The sequence below is a fragment of the Miniopterus schreibersii genome (assembly GCF_964146895.1).
Source record: "Miniopterus schreibersii genome assembly, chromosome: 5".
Taxonomy (NCBI): Eukaryota; Metazoa; Chordata; class Mammalia; order Chiroptera; family Miniopteridae; genus Miniopterus; species Miniopterus schreibersii.
The window spans coordinates 70,784,498-70,805,072 of NC_138106.1; the positions used below are offsets into that span (position 1 = coordinate 70,784,498).

The 20,575-nt window shown below is 37.6% G+C and overlaps 1 protein-coding gene across 2 annotated transcripts; it reads left to right on the top strand.

Moving 5' to 3' along the window:
- Nucleotides 1–500: 500 nt before the first annotated feature.
- Nucleotides 501–18,253, top strand: POU1F1 (POU class 1 homeobox 1; the record flags this gene model as incomplete). 2 transcript variants are annotated; one of them, XM_081138297.1, is made up of 6 exons in its annotated part: nt 501–642; nt 3,391–3,540; nt 13,324–13,545; nt 15,975–16,139; nt 17,117–17,177; nt 18,043–18,253. In XM_081138297.1, 6 exons carry the CDS (start codon nt 501–503, stop codon nt 18,251–18,253), a joined length of 951 nt encoding a protein of 316 aa, XP_080994423.1. The 2 variants fall into 2 exon arrangements, with proteins under 2 accessions (XP_080994423.1, XP_080994424.1); XM_081138298.1 differs by having other exon boundaries at nt 3,469–3,540.
- Nucleotides 18,254–20,575: the final 2,322 nt, after the last annotated feature.

Below are 20,575 nucleotides of genomic sequence, written 5' to 3' on the forward strand. Positions count from 1 at the left end.
TTATTTTGCAAGTTTAATGGAAACTTATCAAAAAAGGAAAACTGTCATATATATAAATTTGTCATTTATATATGTGTTGGTAACACAAAGACACCTATTTTTCAATTTATTGTAGCATTATTTCTTTGAGGCACACTTTTTTAAGTTTTTATTTCTTTCTAAAAGGTCTGAATTACTGAAGCTGTCAGAAAAAGTTTCAGATTTCTCTCTTGCCCTCAGTCTATACCCAGAACCAGCTTTACTCTTGGGCATGGATTATGTTTGAGTTAGAAGGAAGGCAGTTCAGATTGATAAAGCAATACCCCTGGGAAAAGACGATTAACATGTATAAAGGGATTTCCCTGCAGTATAAATACCAGCACGCGCCCTCTTGGTGCTTCAGAGCCTTCCTGATGTATATATGCAGGTCGTGAGATTTGAAACAGCCCTTTGAGGCAGTAATATAATAAAACTCTGATTTGGGAGCAACAATTCTCCTAATTTTCCTACTGTCTGTGGGAATGAGTTGCCAACCTTTTACTTCGGCTGACACCTTCATACCTCTTAATTCGGAGTCTTCTGCAGCTCTGCCTCTGCTAATGCACCACAGCGCTGCCGAGTGCCTACCGGTCTCCAACCACACCACCAATGTGATGTCTACAGGTACCGACTCCAATGCCAGCCTGCTGCTGGCTGGGCCCAAAGAGTTCAGAATGGATGCTTTGAATCTTGGTAGTTTACCATCTCTTTGCTTTTTTTTAGTTTTCCTTTCGTTTTAATGTGTTTTAAAGTGAAATATTAAGGATATTGAAGTCAAAATGTCTAAGAAAATTTTCAAGAAATATTAGCAAGTGCAATAATTTAAATTATTTTTGGTTTGATGATAAAGATCTGTGGTTTTTTTTTAAATGTAAGTAAACAGTGAATTTGGCTATTTTTAATCCAGAAATCATTTTAACGGCAAGTTTATGGATACACAGCAAAACTAAAGAAATAGTCTAAAATAATTTAGTGTTTTAAAGGTGTAACTTCTTTAACTTAAAAATCTATTTGGTTTTTAGATTACATTTGCTATTATTCTAAAACCAGCCAAATACCTCACAGTAAATACAACTAAGTGATTCCCAATACCAACAACAAAGGACTTCAAAGAATAAACTAAATAATTTTAATAAACTTACTTTTAGCATAATTCAAAACTCAAAAATAAAAACTAGAAGCAATATATGATATTTAGAGCCCAGGAATGAAGTTAAATTTTTTCAAGGCTGAGTTCTGAAGAGACTTCAACCTCTAACCAAGTTTTAATACTTTCTTTACATAACTTTCTTAAATGAAAATTAAATTTTGAAATTCAAATATATTGTTTTAAACACAATCAAATAAGTATGTTTTGCTAATGCATAATTCATTCTTTAACTATATAGTAACAAAGGAAGTGTCTGAAAGAATTATAAATAGACTAAGTCTTGAGTTGAGTAAATTTTGTCCATTAAATAGCAATGTGCTATATTCATGTTCCACTTGTTTTAGAAGCAATCTAAATAGAAAATAAATTTTATACGTTTAGAAATAAAAATTTGAGTTGATAAATTCATGTTCTGATTTAAATAATTTAGGCTTTATCTTATAATTAGGCAGATTTCAAATATATACATAAATTCAGCATTGATCTTCAGCTGGATTTTAAAGAATATAGAGATTACATAGCTAGACTTTGGCAAAGTCATTAATTTTGAGATTTTTTTTCAACTACCTAATATTCTCATAATTTAATTTAAAAGGTAATAATGGAAGTACACTCAAACAAATATTTTAACCAAAAATATGTGCTATAAAAATTTTATACTATCACATAGCTAATTGTATATTTTTTACAATATATCTTTCTATAAATAAGGGATAAAAAGAAAATACATTGTTTAATCTAATGTGTGTGAATATTATTTCAGAATGAAAATAAAATTTAGAATTGAGGTCATGATTTAGCAAGTTTAGGCTCAAAACCCAATTTATTTATTTTTAAAATGTATTTATTTTTAAATAAATTAATAACATATTTAGTAAATTAGCCTATCCTTTATCCAACTCCTGAAAATTAGAGGAAAAAAAGTATTTAAATTTTATTAAGTAAAAAGATTTATAATGAATAAAAATAACCATTTATAATGAATAAAAATTCAAATAGCATTGAATTTATATTTTTTCCATCAAATCATAATCACTTGTCCAAATAAGGAATTAGAAATAATGGTTATAAGAACAGCACTTGGGTATTATTTGTTTAATTTTGGAATGCATAGCAAGGTTTTTATGTGTAATCATTACGTAAAATGACTTTAATTCTTTCTACATGTCAGTTATAAAGTGAAAATTTATGCAGATATTTTAAAATATTAAACCTTGTTCTATAGTTAGAGAAAATGTTTTCTTTTCTGAAGAGACCTCATGGCTTATTAGATCGTACCTCAATATTTTCTCTACTTTTTAACATCTCTTATATTTGTTCAAGAAGATATGTTTATATTATATTTATGGAAAGCTGACTACACATTCAGGATATAAAGGAGAATAAGAAATTAAATACAAGAGAAAACATTGGCTAGTGCTTTTATTGCCAATATTCTTGGTTTTTCATGTTTAAAGCTTGATTTACAAAGTTTAGTAATTTAAATTTACTTTCAAAATACATGTTGGTTCCATGAGGCAGGTAACTATTTATGAACAAGTTTATGTTCATATACTAGGCACAACATTTCTAGACACCGCCACTCAACAATCAACTTACTTTTAGCCAGCTTTGGCATTAGAATTGTCAAATTCACTGTGTGCACGCAGAAACCCACAACCTCAAGGCTTCAACAGCATCATAAACATGCCTTGCATTGTCACGGAGTTTGCACAAACCTGTAAATTTAGTGGGATTTTTATGATTGTATCCGATAGGGGCCAAGTTGCTCTGCCATTTCCTCTCTGATGGAAGAAATCTGTTAGAACAATAACCAAAATAGAGATGGTCCAAGAGTCAATTTCTCTATTCATTCTTCCAGAGAAAAGCCACTTTATAATACCATATTATACAATACTTTTAAGAGCCTGTTCCTCTAGTCACCTGGTTACAATGTCTGTATTGGGTGGCACCTACAAGAATTCTGCAGCTCTCAAATAGCCAAGGTCCAAACTGGTCAGTCATCCCCCTCTCGGGGCAAAGGAGGAGCAGTGAAGGCTACTGTCCACTTTGGTGATTTATGATCTCATTACTGGACAAACTTTAACCCCTAGTTTTAAGCTACTCAGGGAACTTCCCCCAAATGAAAACAAACAATTGGCATGTAAATTTAAGAAACGCATAAATGTGTATTTTTGAAATGAAACGAATGTATCTTGAATCCTCGTACATTTTCTTACCAGTCCCGTCTATTTTGTCTTTGATCCAAACTTCTAAATGTTTGTGCACATATTTCTCGTTGACAACATTGGGAAACACAGCAACTGGACTTCATTACTCTGTTCCTTCCTGTCATTACGGAAATCAGCCATCAACCTACGGAGTGATGGCAGGTAAGAAAAGTTGTCTTTACATATGAAATTCAGTTTGGGGAAACTGAGATGAAATTTCTGGGTCTGAGGGAATCTTGACCAGAAAGTCAAATGTGTTTCTTTTCTGGATAAATAACACATCACTAGATCAAGACTACTTATTTATTGATGCTCATATGAGGCATTAATAGCATATTTCTTAAGGAAGAGAAAAATCTGACCAAAGGGATCCACTCATCACAAAACTTATGACTTAATTTTAGGATATGGCCAGAGAAAACATTTTAACCATTTAATATTTTAATAGTTTAAATTTTGTTGTGGGCTGATTCTTTTTAGATATTCTTTGATCTTTTCCAATTATTCCTGCCTCAGGGAGAGAAATATTATGGGTGACAATAAACTACTAAGTCTTTATGTGAGAATATAAGTGTGTGTGTGTGTGTGTGTGTGTGTGTGTGTGTGTGTGTACATGTGCACAGGTGTAATACTGAGAGAGAAACTTTGGATAAAGGAATCATATATTAGGAAAATTTTTTCTTGTATTTTGTTATCATCCTAAGTAACGAAAAAATCAAACATGTATTTATGTCTATAAATTTGAAAAAAAATTGAACAAAGTATTTAATTTACCAATCTTTAATTTCTCAAAATTTCTGTTTTAAACTAAATGAAACATTAAAACTTCAAATTAAAATGTTCCAGGACTAACTAGCTTCTCTTACATTCTATGAAGCAGCATTATGAATAGACCAGTATAATCACATTTATGGTAAAATGAAGACGGATGTTCTTAAATATTACCTGTAAATTATAATGTTTCTCTTTTTTAAAAAAAATATATCTTTATCAATTTCAGAGAGAGGAAGGAAGAGGGAGAGAGATAGACAGACACATCAATGAGAGAGTCATTGATCGGCTGCCTCCGGCACGCCCGCTCTTGGGGATGGAGGCCGCAACCCGGGCCTGTGCCCTGACCGGGAATCGAACAGTAATCTCCTGGATCATAGTTCAATGCTCAACCTCTGAGCCACGCCCAGCCGGGCTCTAATGTTTCTTTTTAATAATTAAGAAATAAGGAAAGCCATATATTTTTCTTCGCCTTTGAAAACCAATCATTTATGATTCAGACACTTAGTAGTTAATCAGTATTCATGGTTAATGAGAACAGCCCGCATTGATGATAAACTACTTTCATTATAAAATAGTAAAATAATATGCATTTAGCCACCAAGAGGTGCGGGCAAAATGCTTTCCGTGGCCTCTCACATTTTGATTGTGAGGACAGAGAATGACCAGCACGGTGCTGTGGGCTGCTGTTTGGAGGAGAGGCTTCGCTTTTCATTCACAGGGCTCCCCTGAAGCCAGGTGCAACCTCACCGCGCTCGAAATCCAGCAACAGGCAGCGGTGAACTGAGGTTAGCATAAAGATAAAATCAGCCACAGACCAAATACTTTAAGATGGATTTTGCTACCACCTTCCTTCCCACCAGATCAAGGCCAGCGCCTACGGGTCTGGTGAGTTCCCGGCTGGCCCGAGAATTCTAACATCCTTAGAGTTTCCAGGACTGGAGTGAACAGGCTTAGGCAGCTCAGGTTGTGCTGCTATAAGTTTCCTGGCAGGCACTCAGCAAACCCAGAGAGACTCCTGTAAAAGCCCTTTAAAGTGACTCAAAGCCTGGGTTAGCGACATCAAAAGCAAAAATGTTATCCTAAGATTTGGAGGTATCACTGTAGTCTTAAAACAAAATTAAATATGTTTGTTACTGAAAGAAAAACTCACCATAGCAAGCACATAGATTATATCTGAATATTTTTTGAGAGTTATATTATTAAAGTGTGATATGCTTTCTAATTTGTTAGAACGTCACTATTTTGACATATATTCTGTATTAGCATTTATTTGCATCACGGCAGATTAAAGTCAGAGAATCTGAACTACCTGCCTTCATCCCCAGAGAAGCTACACAAATTGAGTTGTAAAACACAGGAATTCAGAAATAAATTAGCAAAGGTATAAAACACACAAGAGAAACCTGGTATGTCAGTTGAATTTTCTGAGTAGTCTCAAGGTGTTCATCAAATCAACCACCTCCACACAACCCATAGAAACATCTTATCAAGAACAAAGACAGGTTCACTGTCACATACTCCATATAAAAGTGGAACTGCCAAAAGCACTATATTTCAAAGAATGTGAAATTGCTTTATTTTAATGTGGTTATCTTATTACCTATACTCTGATGCTTACATTTAGTTGAAGCATTTCATTATTAATAACCCACTGAAAAGGAAAAGCTGTAGCCAATATTTTGTTCAAGTTAGTAGGGAGGACTTCAATTATCAGATTAATTCACTGTGTCTCATGGTCCAGGTGTCGGCATACCAGAGATTGACTAATCGGGAGCAATGAATTAGCCACACCATGAACTAATTATGAGCCTTCTTCAAGCCGTTTAACATCTCTGAGTTTCAACCTCTTCATATTTAAGTTGTGTGTGTACCACAACTCTGTTAGAGTTGAGTTGTGGCTAATTTTTACCAACTCAACACATCTTTCTCCTTCGGTCTTCTCTTTGGATCTTCTTGCAGCTGAATTCCTTCTTCTGTCTCTTAACTTCTGAGAATTTAGATAATTCAACAGCCTGCAATACAGGTAACAGCAACCAGAGAATTATAAATGCTATTCAAAAATCTCCTCTGGATAATCACAAAACAAAACAAAATAACAGCAAACACTCCCAAAGCTTTGATTCTTGGTATCTGAGATTGTTTCTGTTCTCCAAGCTCCATGGACTGTCAATCCTGCCCACACACCCACCTATGAAACTGAGCAAATCAGCTTCATGGGAATGAATGTTTAACCCATTGGGGTTATATTACGTAATGGCCAAACCAAGGCCTGGTATGAGAGTCTTTGTGTAAAAATTAATTTTAAGAGGAAAGCAAAATAGCTGAGGTTTGGGAACCAATGAAGAAGATGAATGTCCATTTTGGTTTTTTAATGAGAAGTAGGTAATAAGAGAAAAGAAGACTGTGGCTAAAAGTGCCCACTCAACCCGGACTAAGGCAAAAGGCAACAGAAATCAGTTTGATAGTTGACACAGAGAAATAGCCTAGTTTGGAACCCATCTCTTCATTCTCGAATTTAATTTTTCTCTAACTTGTTCTGGTTGTGCTGACTCTGAAGGAAGGAGTAATTCTGAAGATCTTTTGCTTCTGAATCATAGAAGGCCTCTCAGAAGCTGTAACCTGATGTATCTTTCCTGTTTCTTAGTCTCTGTCTCAGCTACTCAACGTGGTGACTGTAGCAGGAAAGCAGCCTTAGGCAATACGCAAAACAAATAGGCAAGGCTGTGTACCAAATAAAAGTAATTTACAAAACAATGCAGAAGACCCCTGATGTATTTAGGTAGGATTTACCAGCACTTAAAAAAGACCACAATTCAAACTTATAATTTTCTTCACATTGTCATGCATGGGGGGAAAAAGAAAAGAAACAGAAATATTCAAATGCACATTCCTGTGTATGTCTACAGCAAGGCAGAGTATTTTGCTTTGTTTCTCTATTTCCCATGTTTGTTCCTTTAAGGCTTCAAGCCTGTGACCTCAGAGATGTTGTCAGCTAGCATCTGTTAGAGCCACATGCTGCAGGAGAGCAATTTGCCCTGGACCACAGTACACTGAGCCAGAGCCCTGCAAGGCGAGCCCCACCTCTGCATTCCCATTGCCTGATTTAGAGTCACCTGTTCCCCGACCTCCACCACACAGGGCTGCACACAGAGCATTCAGCAAGGCTGTGGTGGAGCCACCTGCAATGTGAAAATAGAGTTGGGCTGTGAAGAATATGAGACACTTCCAAGCTATTTCGACCAGCTCTTGTCTAGGCTTACAGACCACTTTGCTTTATTGATGTTTGGGAAGTTGAATATGAGACTCACCGCTGCACATAGTCACAGAATCTTTTATCTTCTTCCTTTTTCCCTAATCTAGGCTTTAGAAAGATTTTAAAAATATCTTGCCAAACATGCCATACGAATCACTCCCCACTGTCCCCCAAATACAGGCTCAGATAATAGAAACTGCCCTGTTTGGTTGTGCTTATGACTCATTATGAATTTCTCTTTAGGGTTAGTTCCAGAAAAACTGTGTCCCTGTGGACAACTGTGGACACTTTCACTTAATAAAAAATAAAGACATATCACACATGCTTTCCTTTTTGCTCTGGATGCCAAGCCTTTGAACATGGTATTTCCTGTGCACTTTTCACAGATTCACCGTCAAATTTGTTTTCTAAATGTCCATTTTCCCAGACTGTTTATAATTAAAATTTTCCGGAAATAGAGATGGCCCACTTCTAATATTTTAATAAATAATTATAATACATTTGTCCATGTGTTTAAGGTGCAGAAGGCTTTAAAAGAAAGAATTTGATTTACCTGAGTACCAATGAGGCGATTATCTTGATGGAGTTCATTGCAATGTTCATTGAACTTCAGTTCTAGTTCCAACTGGATAGTGAGTTCATTGTGGCATCCAAGGAAAGTCATTTTACTTGAGTTTCCTAAATTTTAAATGTGTGGAAAATAATCAGATTCTTCCCACCTCATCTGTTTATATAAGGATAAGAAAATGATAAATATGAAATGAACACAGCAAGAAGTGTCACAGAAAGTTTGTAGCACTGCGTGACTCTGATCAGCAACAATGAACGATCAAGATTGCTAACAAATTCAGACCTTATGGCATCTCATGTAAAAGATATGCAAAAAATTACTTATGTAAAATAAACATAATTTGACATAGGTTAAATGAGTTATCTACAGTACCTTAAAACACGCTAAATGTACAAATCAAACAGCAGCCTGACTGTCTCGTCTCTGCTTTTACTGTTTCTCAGAGTATTTCATCATTAAGTGTATTAGGTGGCATTTGATATTTCTGAATGATGAAAGAAATAAAGGTTCTTTAACATATAAAAGCCAACTCTGAAAGCATAAACAAAAGAAAAGTCTTGAGAGAAATAGTAAGTAGATGCTAAAATAAATGTGATCAGTTTTCTTTTTGTATGTATTAGTGTTTCTTTTACTTCAACTAACAAAAATCCAAAACTAATAGAGAGCTAAAAATAAACTCCAAAAGTAATAAACATTTAAAAAAATAAACTATGTAATAAAGTAAACATTCATACAATTGCTCTTAAAAATTTATCTTGTCCGATCAGTTTAACATCCACTAAAGCATTAATTGGATGATTAACTGACTTTAAAAAGTAAAACTGGATAATTTTGCTTTGCAAAAGTAACATGAAATTTTCTAGACAGGAATGATTTCTTTCAAATCTTTTTCATACCTGTGAAACAGCTAAATTTATTGTATGCCTTTTTTGTTTAATCTCTCACTTGTATTGTACTTTGCTTCAGAAAAAGAATATAGTCTCTTGGATAAGGGTCCCCTTTGTAATTACATATTCTCATAAAAATAATATAAGCTGACAGTTTGCTGACTTACACTATTCTTTACTCATTACATATTGATATATTTATGTAAGATCTACATGTTCTGGCAAAATACATTATTACTCATGCCTTTGATTTGTGAATGTATTTATGAAGAAATTATAGGTAGCATAAGCTTGATGTACGTTTTCAGTGTTTCCAAGAATGATTATTGCATATATTGTGTAATTTATTTTCAGTTTAAATATTTATTTATACTCACGAGAAACAATTAATTACTGAATATTTTATTTATAAAAAAATGTCTTGGTTATACACACATCATTTAATATAAATTGAAGTGATCTCTACAATTAAAACGCAATGGATTGATGAAGGAAACAGAAATAAAATGTTTGGGAATTTGGCCTAGATTTTTCTCTCACCCGTGCTCCTTGCTGAGATAGGTTCTTCTCTACTAATGAAGGATGAATCTGTAAGCAATTTAAACACTTTACATATTTTAGTGTTTGTGTGATTTATTATTTAACTCACTCAATCAACACCATGCTTTATTATTCATGGGTGATTACTTGTCATATCTAGATTACCCTCTTCCTTTTTACTTATTTTTGCTTCTTAAAAATTATCAAAAATGATTTCATTATCCTGAATACTTTTCAAAAAATCTTGTTGCTGACTCTTTAATAGAACTTTAAAATTACCTTTTGTTCATATCTAGTCACTCCTCAAATATATATTTTTTTCTTTTTCTTTTTTAAATTTATCTTTATTGTTGAGAGTATTACAGGTATACCATTTTCCCCCCTAATTGATCCCCTCCACTTCTCTCCCACCCCCTTCCCAGGCCTTCACCCCGTTATTAACTGTGACCATGGGTTATGCATATAACTTCTTTGATTAATCTCTTCCCACCCTCTACCCCTCTTCCCTCTTTCCTCTGAAATATAATCGTCTGTTGCCTGTGTCAATATCTCTGGATCGATTTAGTTTGTCAGATTCTTTTGTTCATTAGCTTCTTCTTAAAGAAGACCCTTCAACTTTTCCTGTAGTGCTGGTCTGGTGGTGATGAACTCCTTTAGCTTTTTCATATCTGTGAGGCTCTTTATTTGACCCTCAATTCTAAATGATAGCTTTGCTGGGTAGAGCAATCTTGGTCGTAGTTCCATGTTTTTTATCACTTTGAATATTTCTTGCCACTCCCTTCTGGCCTGCAAAGTTTCTGTTGAGAAATCAGCTGACAGTCGTATGGGTGCTCCCTTGTAGGTAACTAATTGCTTTTCTCTTGCTGCTTTTAAGATTCTCTCTTTGTCTTTAAGCTTTGGTGTTTTAATTATGATGTGTCTTGCTGTGGGCCTCTTTAGGTTCCTCTTGTTTGGGACCCTCCGTGCTTCCTGGACTTGAAAGTCTATTTCTTTCCTCAGGTAGGGGAAGTTTTCTGTAATTATTTTTTCAAATAGGTTTTCAATTCCTTGGTCTCTTTCTGCCTGTTCTGGCACCCCAATAATACAAATGTTGCACCTCTTGAAGTTGTCCCAGAGGCTCCTTATACTATCTTCATATTTCTGGATTCTTTTTTCTTTTTGCTCTTCTGGTTGGGTGTTTTTCATTTCCTCATGTTCCAAATTGCTGATTTGATTCTCAGCATCCTCTACTCTACTGTTGATTCCCTGTAAATTATTCTTCATTTCAGTTCCTGTAGCCTTCATTTCAAATTGGTCCTTTATCATGTTATCAATTTTCTCAGTTATTTCCCTAATAGTCTGCTTAAACATCCTTATAAACAAAATTCTGAACTCTCTATCTGTTAGCTTGCTTGGATCTATTTCATTTAGTTCCTCTTCTAGAGATTTCTTCTGTTCTTTCCTTTTGACATGTTTCTTTGCCTCCACATTTTGGCTGCTTCCAGGTGTTTGTTTCTATGTATTAGGTAGAGCTGCTATGTCTCCTGGAATTTGTAGAGTGGCTTTGTGTAGTAGGTGTACTGTAGGGTCCAGTGGCTCAGCCTCCCCAGTCACCTGAGCTGGGCCTTCTAGGTGCTCCCCTGTGTGGGCTGTGTGCACTGTCCTGTTGTAGTTGAGCCTTGGTTGCTGTTGGCGTCACTGGGAGGAATTGACCCCTAGGCCAGTCAGCTGTGAGGACCAGCTGCAACTACAGCCAAAGAGCTGCTTTTCTGGAGACACCCCTATGGAGCAGGATTTACTTCAGTGGAGCTTTGGTGTTCACCAAGTGCACTCCTTGAGAGTGTCACTCATGGATGTTGGGGGTTGTAATCCAGCGTGGTGGAGTCTGACCACCAGGTGCACTGTCTCTGGGGCCTCCCAGGAGGTGCACAGTCAGCTTGTGCCAGTGCCTTGCCCAGGGCCACCCAGCATGAGCTACACAGCAAACCGTAGCTGGCTGCTACTTGTGCTGGGCTTGGAGATGCCCAGGAGAGGCCAAGCTATGAGCCAATGCAGCTGCCGCTAGTGCCAGGCCTGGGGCCACTTATCAAGCCGTATGGGGCAGCTGCTGCTTGTTTGAGAGATTTTAGGAAAGTCCTAAGCATGAGGCTCGAGAGGCCACTTGCACAGAAAAGCCCCTGGAAATGGCCTGGATGAGCTGCAGGAGGGGAGGGGCGGGGCCTCCGGGAATCACGGGGCGGGGCCAAAGGTGTGAGTCAGGTGCTGGCGACTCAAACATGGCGCCTGCCTGCCGGCTGTGTGCGGGGAGGACTCGCCACAGGAGCCATGGCCTCTGCCAGCCCTTCTGCCTGGGAGGAAGCCGCCCCTCCGCCTCTCGCCCGGATCTCAGGCAGGTTAGTTCCCCCCCGAGTGTCCCGGGTCCTTCCAGGCTGCTGCCCGGCGCTGGGCTCAGAGGGAGCGTCCGAGTGAGTCCGTGCCGGGCCCTTTAGAGGAGCTGCTGGGGCTCCCGCACCCTCAGGGACAGTCCCCGCTGGTTTCACAGCCCGGAGTTGTGGGGGCGTCTTTTCCCGGCCTGGAGCCCTGGGCTGGGGGCCTGCTGTGGGGCTGGGACCCCTCCCTCCTCCAGGAAACCCCCACCGCCGAGATTCCCTCCGGGGTTTCAACCGCGGCACCGGGTGTGGGCCCCTGGCAGGTCTCTGATCCAGCCCCGATCCTCCCGCGTCCCCGCCCCTCCTCCCCTCTCGGTGCTGCTTCAGCTCCCTGGCTGTGGGGCTTCTGTGCAGCCGGATCTCAGGAGGCTCTGAGTGCTGGTGGTTCTGTGTTTAGTTGTGATTTTGATGGTGTTGCAGGTGCAGGTGTCACCTACGCCGCCATCTTGTTTCTCTCCTCAAATATATTTAAACCTTATTAAGGTAGTGTATGATCTCATAACTCTGTTATCTGCCTTTGTTAAATTTTAAAAAGACATGATTATTTCCCCTTGGAGTTAAACATTTATTGATAAAACAGTCAGGCTTCTAACTATTATAAAATCAGTTTTCTGAGCCTAAGAAATCTTTCCAGCATAGCGTTTAGCCATGCGACTTGATTATAGGAAACATCACAGATGATTTGTTCAACGAGTTAAGAAAACAGAGATCAAAATATACATTTTGCTTAGAGCTGAACCTCAAGGCTCTTAGGAAGGGGTGTCTTTTCTTTTTTTTTTCTTTTTTTAAATATATCTTTATTGGTTTCAGAGAGAGGAAAGGAGAGGGAGAGAGAGAGATGGAGACATCAATGATGAGAGAGTCATTGATCGAGCCCACAACCCAGGCATGTGCCCTGACCGGGAATCGAACCCCGATCGCCTGGATCCCGGGTGGATGCTCAGTCGCTGAGCCACGCCCGGCTGGGCAGGAAGGGGTGTCTTTTCAGAGAAAACAAAATGATGAAGAACTTACACTTCTGAGAGAATTTGCTTATTTCTATTTTAAATATTTGCAATTCCCTGCTTATTTCCTTTGATAGCATCTTTGTGTTTGCTGCTCTGGGGATGGTGGGAAGGAGATAATCCTTTTATACTAAGTTACACTGACTTCAGAGGCTGAAGGGCAGTTAGCCTTGTCCAATAGAGACTGGGCTGCAACAGGCAAAACCTTGTATAGGGACAGGGGTGTGTGTGGGGGGGTGTCTAATGACGCGGGCCCTTCCCTTCCCTCTCTCCGCAGGCAGCCTGGCGCCCTGCCTCTATGGGGGGTGGGGTGGGGGGGTAGGGGATGGGGGAGTGGGGGGGGGAATGGGGGGGCGGGGGTGTCTAATGTTGCGGGCCCTTCCCTTCCCTCTCTCCGCAGGCAGCCTGGCGCCCTGCCTCTATGGGGGGGAGGGGGGGTGGGGGATGGGGGAGGGGGGATTGGGGGGGGTGTCTAATGTTGCGGGCCCTTCCCTTCCCCTCTCCGCAGGCAGCCTGGCGCCCTGCCTCTACAAGTTCCCCGACCACGCCCTGGGCCCTGGCTTCGCGCCCCCCCAGCCCCTCCTGGCCGAGGACCCCGCGGCCGCCCAGTTCAAGCAGGAGCTCCGGCGAAAAAGCAAACTGGTCGAAGAGCCAATAGACATGGATTCTCCGGAAATTCGAGAGCTGGAGAAGTTCGCCAATGAGTTTAAAGTGAGAAGAATTAAGTTAGGTAGGCTCTCGCCCGCGGGCCCTGCTTTCCTGCCGCTCCCCGGCCCACGGCACTTCTGGTGCTGCGGTTTAAGTTAGTTCAGCTGTGAAAACCCTGCAAAAGCCTTGATTTCCTTGGAAAATATTTTAAAAATATATCTTTATTGATTTCAGAGACAGAAAGGGAGAGAGAGAGAGAGAGAGAAACATCAATAATGAGAGTCATTGATCGGCTGCCTCCTGCACGCCCCTGCTGGGGATGAGCCCACAACCCGGGCATGCGCCCTGACCGGGAATCGAACCGCCATCTCCTGGATCCTGGGGACATGCTCAACCGCTGAGCCACACTGGCCGGCTCCTTGTAAATTTTTAATAGCCTAAACACTTAGATTTTTTTAATTAATGACACTCATTTTCAACTTAACAACCTCAAAATTAGAAGTGGCTAGTTTTCTCCGTATTTTATTCCAACTTTTGAATGGATGAGACATTCATGTTATTCAAAGGCATAAAAGAATATAAATAAAGTGTATCCCTTCTGTTTGTTCTTCCTATTTGTCAGTGTTGTTAGTTTCTTGTGTATCCTTTTAGAGATATTTATGCTTATATAAGCAAATACATGTATTTATTTCTTCATACAGATTTTTTTCATTTAACTAGTCTGGAGAGTTTTACATATTGTTTTTTCTTTAAGATTTTTTATTGATTTTTAAAAAATTTTTTTTTTAGAGAGAGAGAGCGAGAGGGAGAGTGAAACATCCATCTCAGCTGCCTCCTGCACGCCACCTACTAGGGATCAGCCTGCAGCCCAGCCATGTGCCCAGACCCGGAATCTAACCCGCAACCTTTCAGGGCATTGGACAATGCCCAACCAACTGAGCCACCCTGGCCACGGCCCGTATTAGTTTATAGAGAGGTGGTTTTGTTTTTTTCTAATAGATCTGTTTTATTCCATTTTACATTTATTTTACCTCCCCTACAGATGGTAAACTTATGTGATCAATATTATTCTGCTAAAAATAATGCTACAATAATTAATTTCATAAATGTCATTTTGTACCTACACAAATATTTGTCTAAGAGAAGTGTTAAAAACAAAATTGCTAGATCAAAGAGTATTCATACCTGTAATTTTGACAGATGTTGTCAAATTTGTCTGTGTAGACGTTGCACCAAATTTTACTGCCGTCAGTAGTGTCTCTTTTGCAGCCCTCAGAAAATGACCTCCATGAAGGCAGGAGTTTATTGTTGATTTGTTTGTTTGTTTTTGTTTTCTCCTTAAGGACATAGCCTCAGCACTTAGAACAGTGACTGATACATAAATAGTTGTTAAAGGAAAAATATACAATTAATCTTTTGGATCTTTGAAAATCAAATAGGTCAAAGTCAACCTCGGGGTAGTTTCACTTTAAATTTCTCTTCTAAGTGACGATTCGAAAGTGTTCTTTCATGTGCTTGACAGTCATTTGTAATTTCATTTCTGTGAATTATCTGATCATAGCTTTTGCTCACTTTCTATTGAAAAGTGTTTTTAACATAAAATAACTGTAACAACTAACAGTGATTTAAATTCATGAAGCAGTGAATTTCTTTTAATGGATTGAAAATGATAATTCAAACCTCCGTACCTGTGGAATGAATCACAGGTTATTTTGTAATAATATTTATCGATGGGTATCATATGCAACCACTTTATGCATACAGGTATATAGCCGTAGGCTTGAATTAATATGTAGTTACTATATGCAATAAACACGGCAGTAGGCAATTTATAACATTCATTTACAGTTTGGTATTTATATTGCAGTAATGTTTCAAATTTGATATTGATGGTTCATAGCAACTTGTACTCTAAAAATGTTTGGGACAATCATTGTGAATCTTTGCCAGGAGGTAGAAGAATTACCAAATGATATAATAAATGTGCTTGGAAGTGTTTATAAAATGTTGGGTAATCAAAGCCTCGTAATAAACATTTATTTAGGGAAAGAAATAATAATTTTTAGTTTTATTTGGTATACTTCATCAATATAGTTGATTTTTTCTCTCTTATAGTTGAGATAAAAATACTTATGATAGGACACCATTTATTTTATGCATTATATTTAATATACTGTTGACTTATATATCATCAGATATTTAATAATAATAACAGTACTATAATTTTTAAGTATCTAATGACACATTTAGCCATTTTGACGATAAATGGCAGGTGTTCCTATCTAAATTATTTTGACTTCTAGAAAAAATAATTAACCAGAAAGAATATTTTTTGAAGTGCTGGACAATTTTACACTGAACCTTACAAAGCAATTCTGAATTACCAACAAATATATGCTTAAAAGCTGTATTGAACAATTAACAAAAAAAGATACACAGATGTATGCAATATTGGACCAAATGAATGTTCCATGGAAGCTGAAGCTAATGGTCTCTATGGTCCTTTCGCAGGATACACCCAGACAAATGTTGGGGAAGCCCTGGCAGCTGTGCACGGCTCCGAATTCAGTCAGACAACTATCTGCCGATTTGAAAACCTGCAGCTCAGCTTCAAAAATGCATGCAAACTAAAAGCAATACTATCCAAATGGCTGGAGGAAGCCGAGCAAGTGGGAGGTACGGCAGCTATATTTCTGATGGCTCTGTGATGTTTTAAGCTAAAAACAGTGGTTTTGTTAGGATTAATGCTAAAGTGAGAGGCTTGAGGTTTAGTTTTGTTTTTTTCTTTGAGATGAAAAATGACTCTTGTTTCATCACACTAAAAGAAAGGAAGGCTAATGCAAGTGTAGAAAAACTTACCAAAAAGGTAAACAGTGAGAGGATACGCTGCATGAGGACAGCTTTCGGGACAGTGCGGCATAGGTGTGAAGTGGTGACATGAATTTTTTTAACACGTTCAGATTTTTTTTGCCTCTGTGCTATACTGTAATGATTGTACATGGAATCATTTTTATAACCTAATACTAGCATCACCTGAGCATTTGCACACAACAGTCTTCCAAGTGAGTAGCACAAGCTATTGCCAAATGAGCAACTCAATGTGATGAAATTATCTGCTCATACTGATATGTCAAGGCTGCACAGAGCAAGGCCTGTGAGCACTGAGAGCAAGAGTTCCAACAAAAGCACAGTAGAGATATGATTTATAGACAAATGTCTTTGCAAAGTTAATATTTTTCTTTTTTTAAAAAAATCTATCTTTATTGATTTCAGACAGAGGAAGGAGGGGGGAGAGAGAAACACCAATGATGAGAGAGTCATTGATCAGCTGCCTCCTGCACACCCCCCACTGGGGATCGAGCCCGCAACCCGGGCATGTGCCCTGACCGGGAATAGAACCGTGATCTCCTGGATCCTAGATTGATGCTCAACCACTGAGCCACGCCAGCCTGGCATTAATATTTATTTCTTTATTAACATTTTTACCTAGGGCTTGTAAAATAAAATGGCATAAGTTGCAAAAAATTAAAACAAAAAAATGTATGGTGGTTTTATTTTGTATTGTTTTATAGTGAACATTTGAAATCCAAACCTGAGTTGTTTTTTCAAACCCTACTTGGTTTCTGCGATTGTCCCTCTTTTCCCCATTTCAGCTTTATACAATGAAAAAGTGGGAGCAAACGAAAGGAAAAGGAAACGGAGAACAACCATAAGGTATGCTTCGGAGACAGTAAATGTTACTAGAGGAAGAAAAGAGTATTTTACGAATGGAATAAACTTTTAGTGTAACATAGGTGCAACATAACCTATAAATGTAAGGTGAATATAGCCGATTGAAAAAGACAAGATACATGAAAAAAGCATGGTTTAATAAGTTAATTAGTGAGAAGAAGAGAGCTAGTCATTTTAAACATTTGATGGAATACTAGGTAATGTTTGATACAAGAACACTTTTGCTCAAGTTTTGGATAAAACAGAAACTATCACTTCTAAAATAGTGACTGTTTCTGCTGTACTGTGATATAAGTCTTGCTCTGGCAATATGGTATCTGTGTTATTAAAAATAACAAAACTACTCATCGGTATCTTAGTATCTTCAAGTCCAAGGTGACCTCTTGTAACTTAAACCAGAAAGATTGTTGTTTGATCTCTTTGTAATCTCCCTGAGGCTCACGGAGGAAATGCTAAAACACAGGTTTTGTTTGGGTTGATTAGTTGTTCACTAGACATTTCATCTATTGTAAGTAACTTAAATGATTTCTGGGGGGCATTTGGAAATGCGTTCCTTTCCTTCCCGGGAAGTCAGTGCCCTCTTGTGGTGCAAAGTGGGATACACATAGTCAGAGTTCCTCTATTTCCTGTGACCCTTATGAATGGTGCCCTGCGTAAGACAAGCATCTCCAAGTATGAGATCATGTGTGCATCTATCTTTGTTGAAGAGTTTTAAAAGTGTTTTAAGAGGCTTTAAGTTTTCATGTTAATATTTAGGATATTCAACCTAACTTAATTTGGATTTGCCAAAAACATAATCTCGCCCTGTTTCTCCATTCCCCTACCCCCCCCCCCCCCCATCTCCCAGCATTGCTGCAAAAGGTGCCCTGGAGAGACACTTTGGAGAGCAGAATAAGCCCTCCTCCCAAGAGATCATGAGGATGGCCGAAGAACTGAATCTTGAGAAGGAGGTAGTAAGAGTTTGGTTTTGCAACAGAAGGCAGAGAGAAAAACGGGTGAAAACAAGTTTGAATCAGAGTTTATTTAGTATTTCCAAGGAAAATCTTGAATGCAGATAAGCTTTCCTATTGTGTAACTGCAAACTTTTCTATTTTTAATTCCTTTCTGTTCTCCAACAAAAAGAGAAATTGGCTTCAAAAATCATTCTATATCAATAACTTTTGCAGAAGTCTTTCTTTTCTACATTCTAAAAATTCAAATTATTTTGATGAATTATTTTCTTTACAATATTCTCAGAAGCCACATTGTACATTAACCCAAAGATACTAATAGAAGTGAAACAATGATTCTCTCTCCCTATCTAGTTATCATTTATCTAAACACACACACACACAGACACACACACGAGTGTGCACATAGGTCTTTTAAAGTTCCATTTTCCAAAGGCTGTATGTTAGCTTTTTAACATTTCAGTAAATAATGTCACATAAAGATTATCGCCAGAGAAGATCCAATTAGATAATTCCTTAACCAATGTCTTGCTTACCATCAGCTCTAATGGTTTGTCTGAACTCAAGTTTTGCACTTAAGAGCCAGAGGTGTCTTAGAATTTTATTATTGCTTAAGATTTATTTAGAATAAATCTTATCAGAAGCAACACCTCTGAAGCTAACATACTTAGAGGATAGTGCCCAAAGAAATGTTTCAATAGAGATTTGTAGAAACATTCATTTGTGACCTTTTTCTTCCTAGACATTAACTTTTTGATGTTTAGCAATAGAAAATATGCCTTATGGATTCTTGAGCCACAACCTGCTACTCTGTGAGCTGCAACGGTGCAGGGAAGATGTCTGCCTGCTTGCTGTTGTTTCTCCAGTGCCTTGGGAAGTGTGTGCTTATAGCAGGCATGCAATCTTTCATTTCATTTCATTGATTAATGATTTGTTCAACGTTAAATGAAGGAAGGGGTGTGCTGATCATAATGACCACAAACTCGAAGGGTGACTAAACTTAACGTGATTTATTTTTAAAATTTCATAACCCACAGAGTCATCTGGAGTCCTATCAAAAAAGGCTACCATTTTTGGGTTTAATTAGAATATAATTTATTATTAATAAAGTTTGATATATTGAGCTTTTGAATTCAGAGAATTGTAGCTCAAGAAACATATTTATTTAACTTATATAAGAACATACTTCTTTGAAACTTTCAAGTAGAAGCAAACTGTAATATGACGACAATGTCAAATAGTGACTTTTTTTGCATTTTGAGTGTACATCTGATGGCAATGCTTATCTAATTTATTTTATATAGCAAAAATAGGAACAATTAAACCAAATTTTATTACTGATTTAGAATGCTTACTAAAGTATACTGTCCAGTTTCTTGCTTTTTGTGATATTAATAAAGACCAAGTATTATCCAGGTAATAGTCTATGTAGAACGTATGTTTGTGCACATATAATCACCATCAACTGCATGACCAGGAACTTTGATATATTAACAATGAAGTTTTCAGGGGCCTGATCACTTATGCTTAAGTACACACATCTAGTACCCAGGAGGTGTTAAATACCATATACATATAAAGACTTTTCTTATTGAAAATTCCAAACTATTCAGCTATGTAGATGTCTAAATTCCTTCTCTGGATAGATCACCAGCTTAAAACAAATTAATTGGGGAAGGGATTCTTCTGTTTGCAAAAGGCAGGGTGGGATGTACATATATACATGCACACAGAAAAATACATATATGCACATCTTTGGAACTTGCAAATAGAAGCAAAATGTAATGTAATATAAATCTAGATGACTTTTTTGCACTTTAAGTATGAACCTACTGGGAATGTTTAATCTGATTTCATATAATAAAAACAAGCATGTACATAGGCTTGTCACATATAAATGTTTACATCATATTATTAGACATTCACCCATAAGGTCATTCTTTTCAAGTTTCCATACAGCTAGCATTGGGAACCAATTTTTCTCCCTAAAGGAATTATTTTAAATCAAGACTTAATATTGAAATCGCAATTCTGTATTTAGTCACAAGTTAGTTGTAAATGCACTGGTATTTACTAACTCATTTGTACAAGTGAGTTTTGAGACTATATTTTCTAACTATATTGAGATTTTAATAGATATTGATCTTTTGAAAAAATAGAAGATGGTTAATGTTATTTAGGATCCTAAACTGTAATTAAATCACAAATCTAATTTACTGTGTAGTATCTATGTGTTCCCTCTTTCAGAATCAAGGCCAAAAGCTGATGTTAGCCATACAGCCTTTTGATCTGATGATCTTGTGAGCTCTTTTGTGGTAAATCTTCAGGAATTCAGTCGAGTAGTCCATTAAAATGGAAAGACCTATTTGTCACTTGTACTGATTGGTACATTCAACTTTACCTGATAGAAGTGGCTGACAAACTCATAGA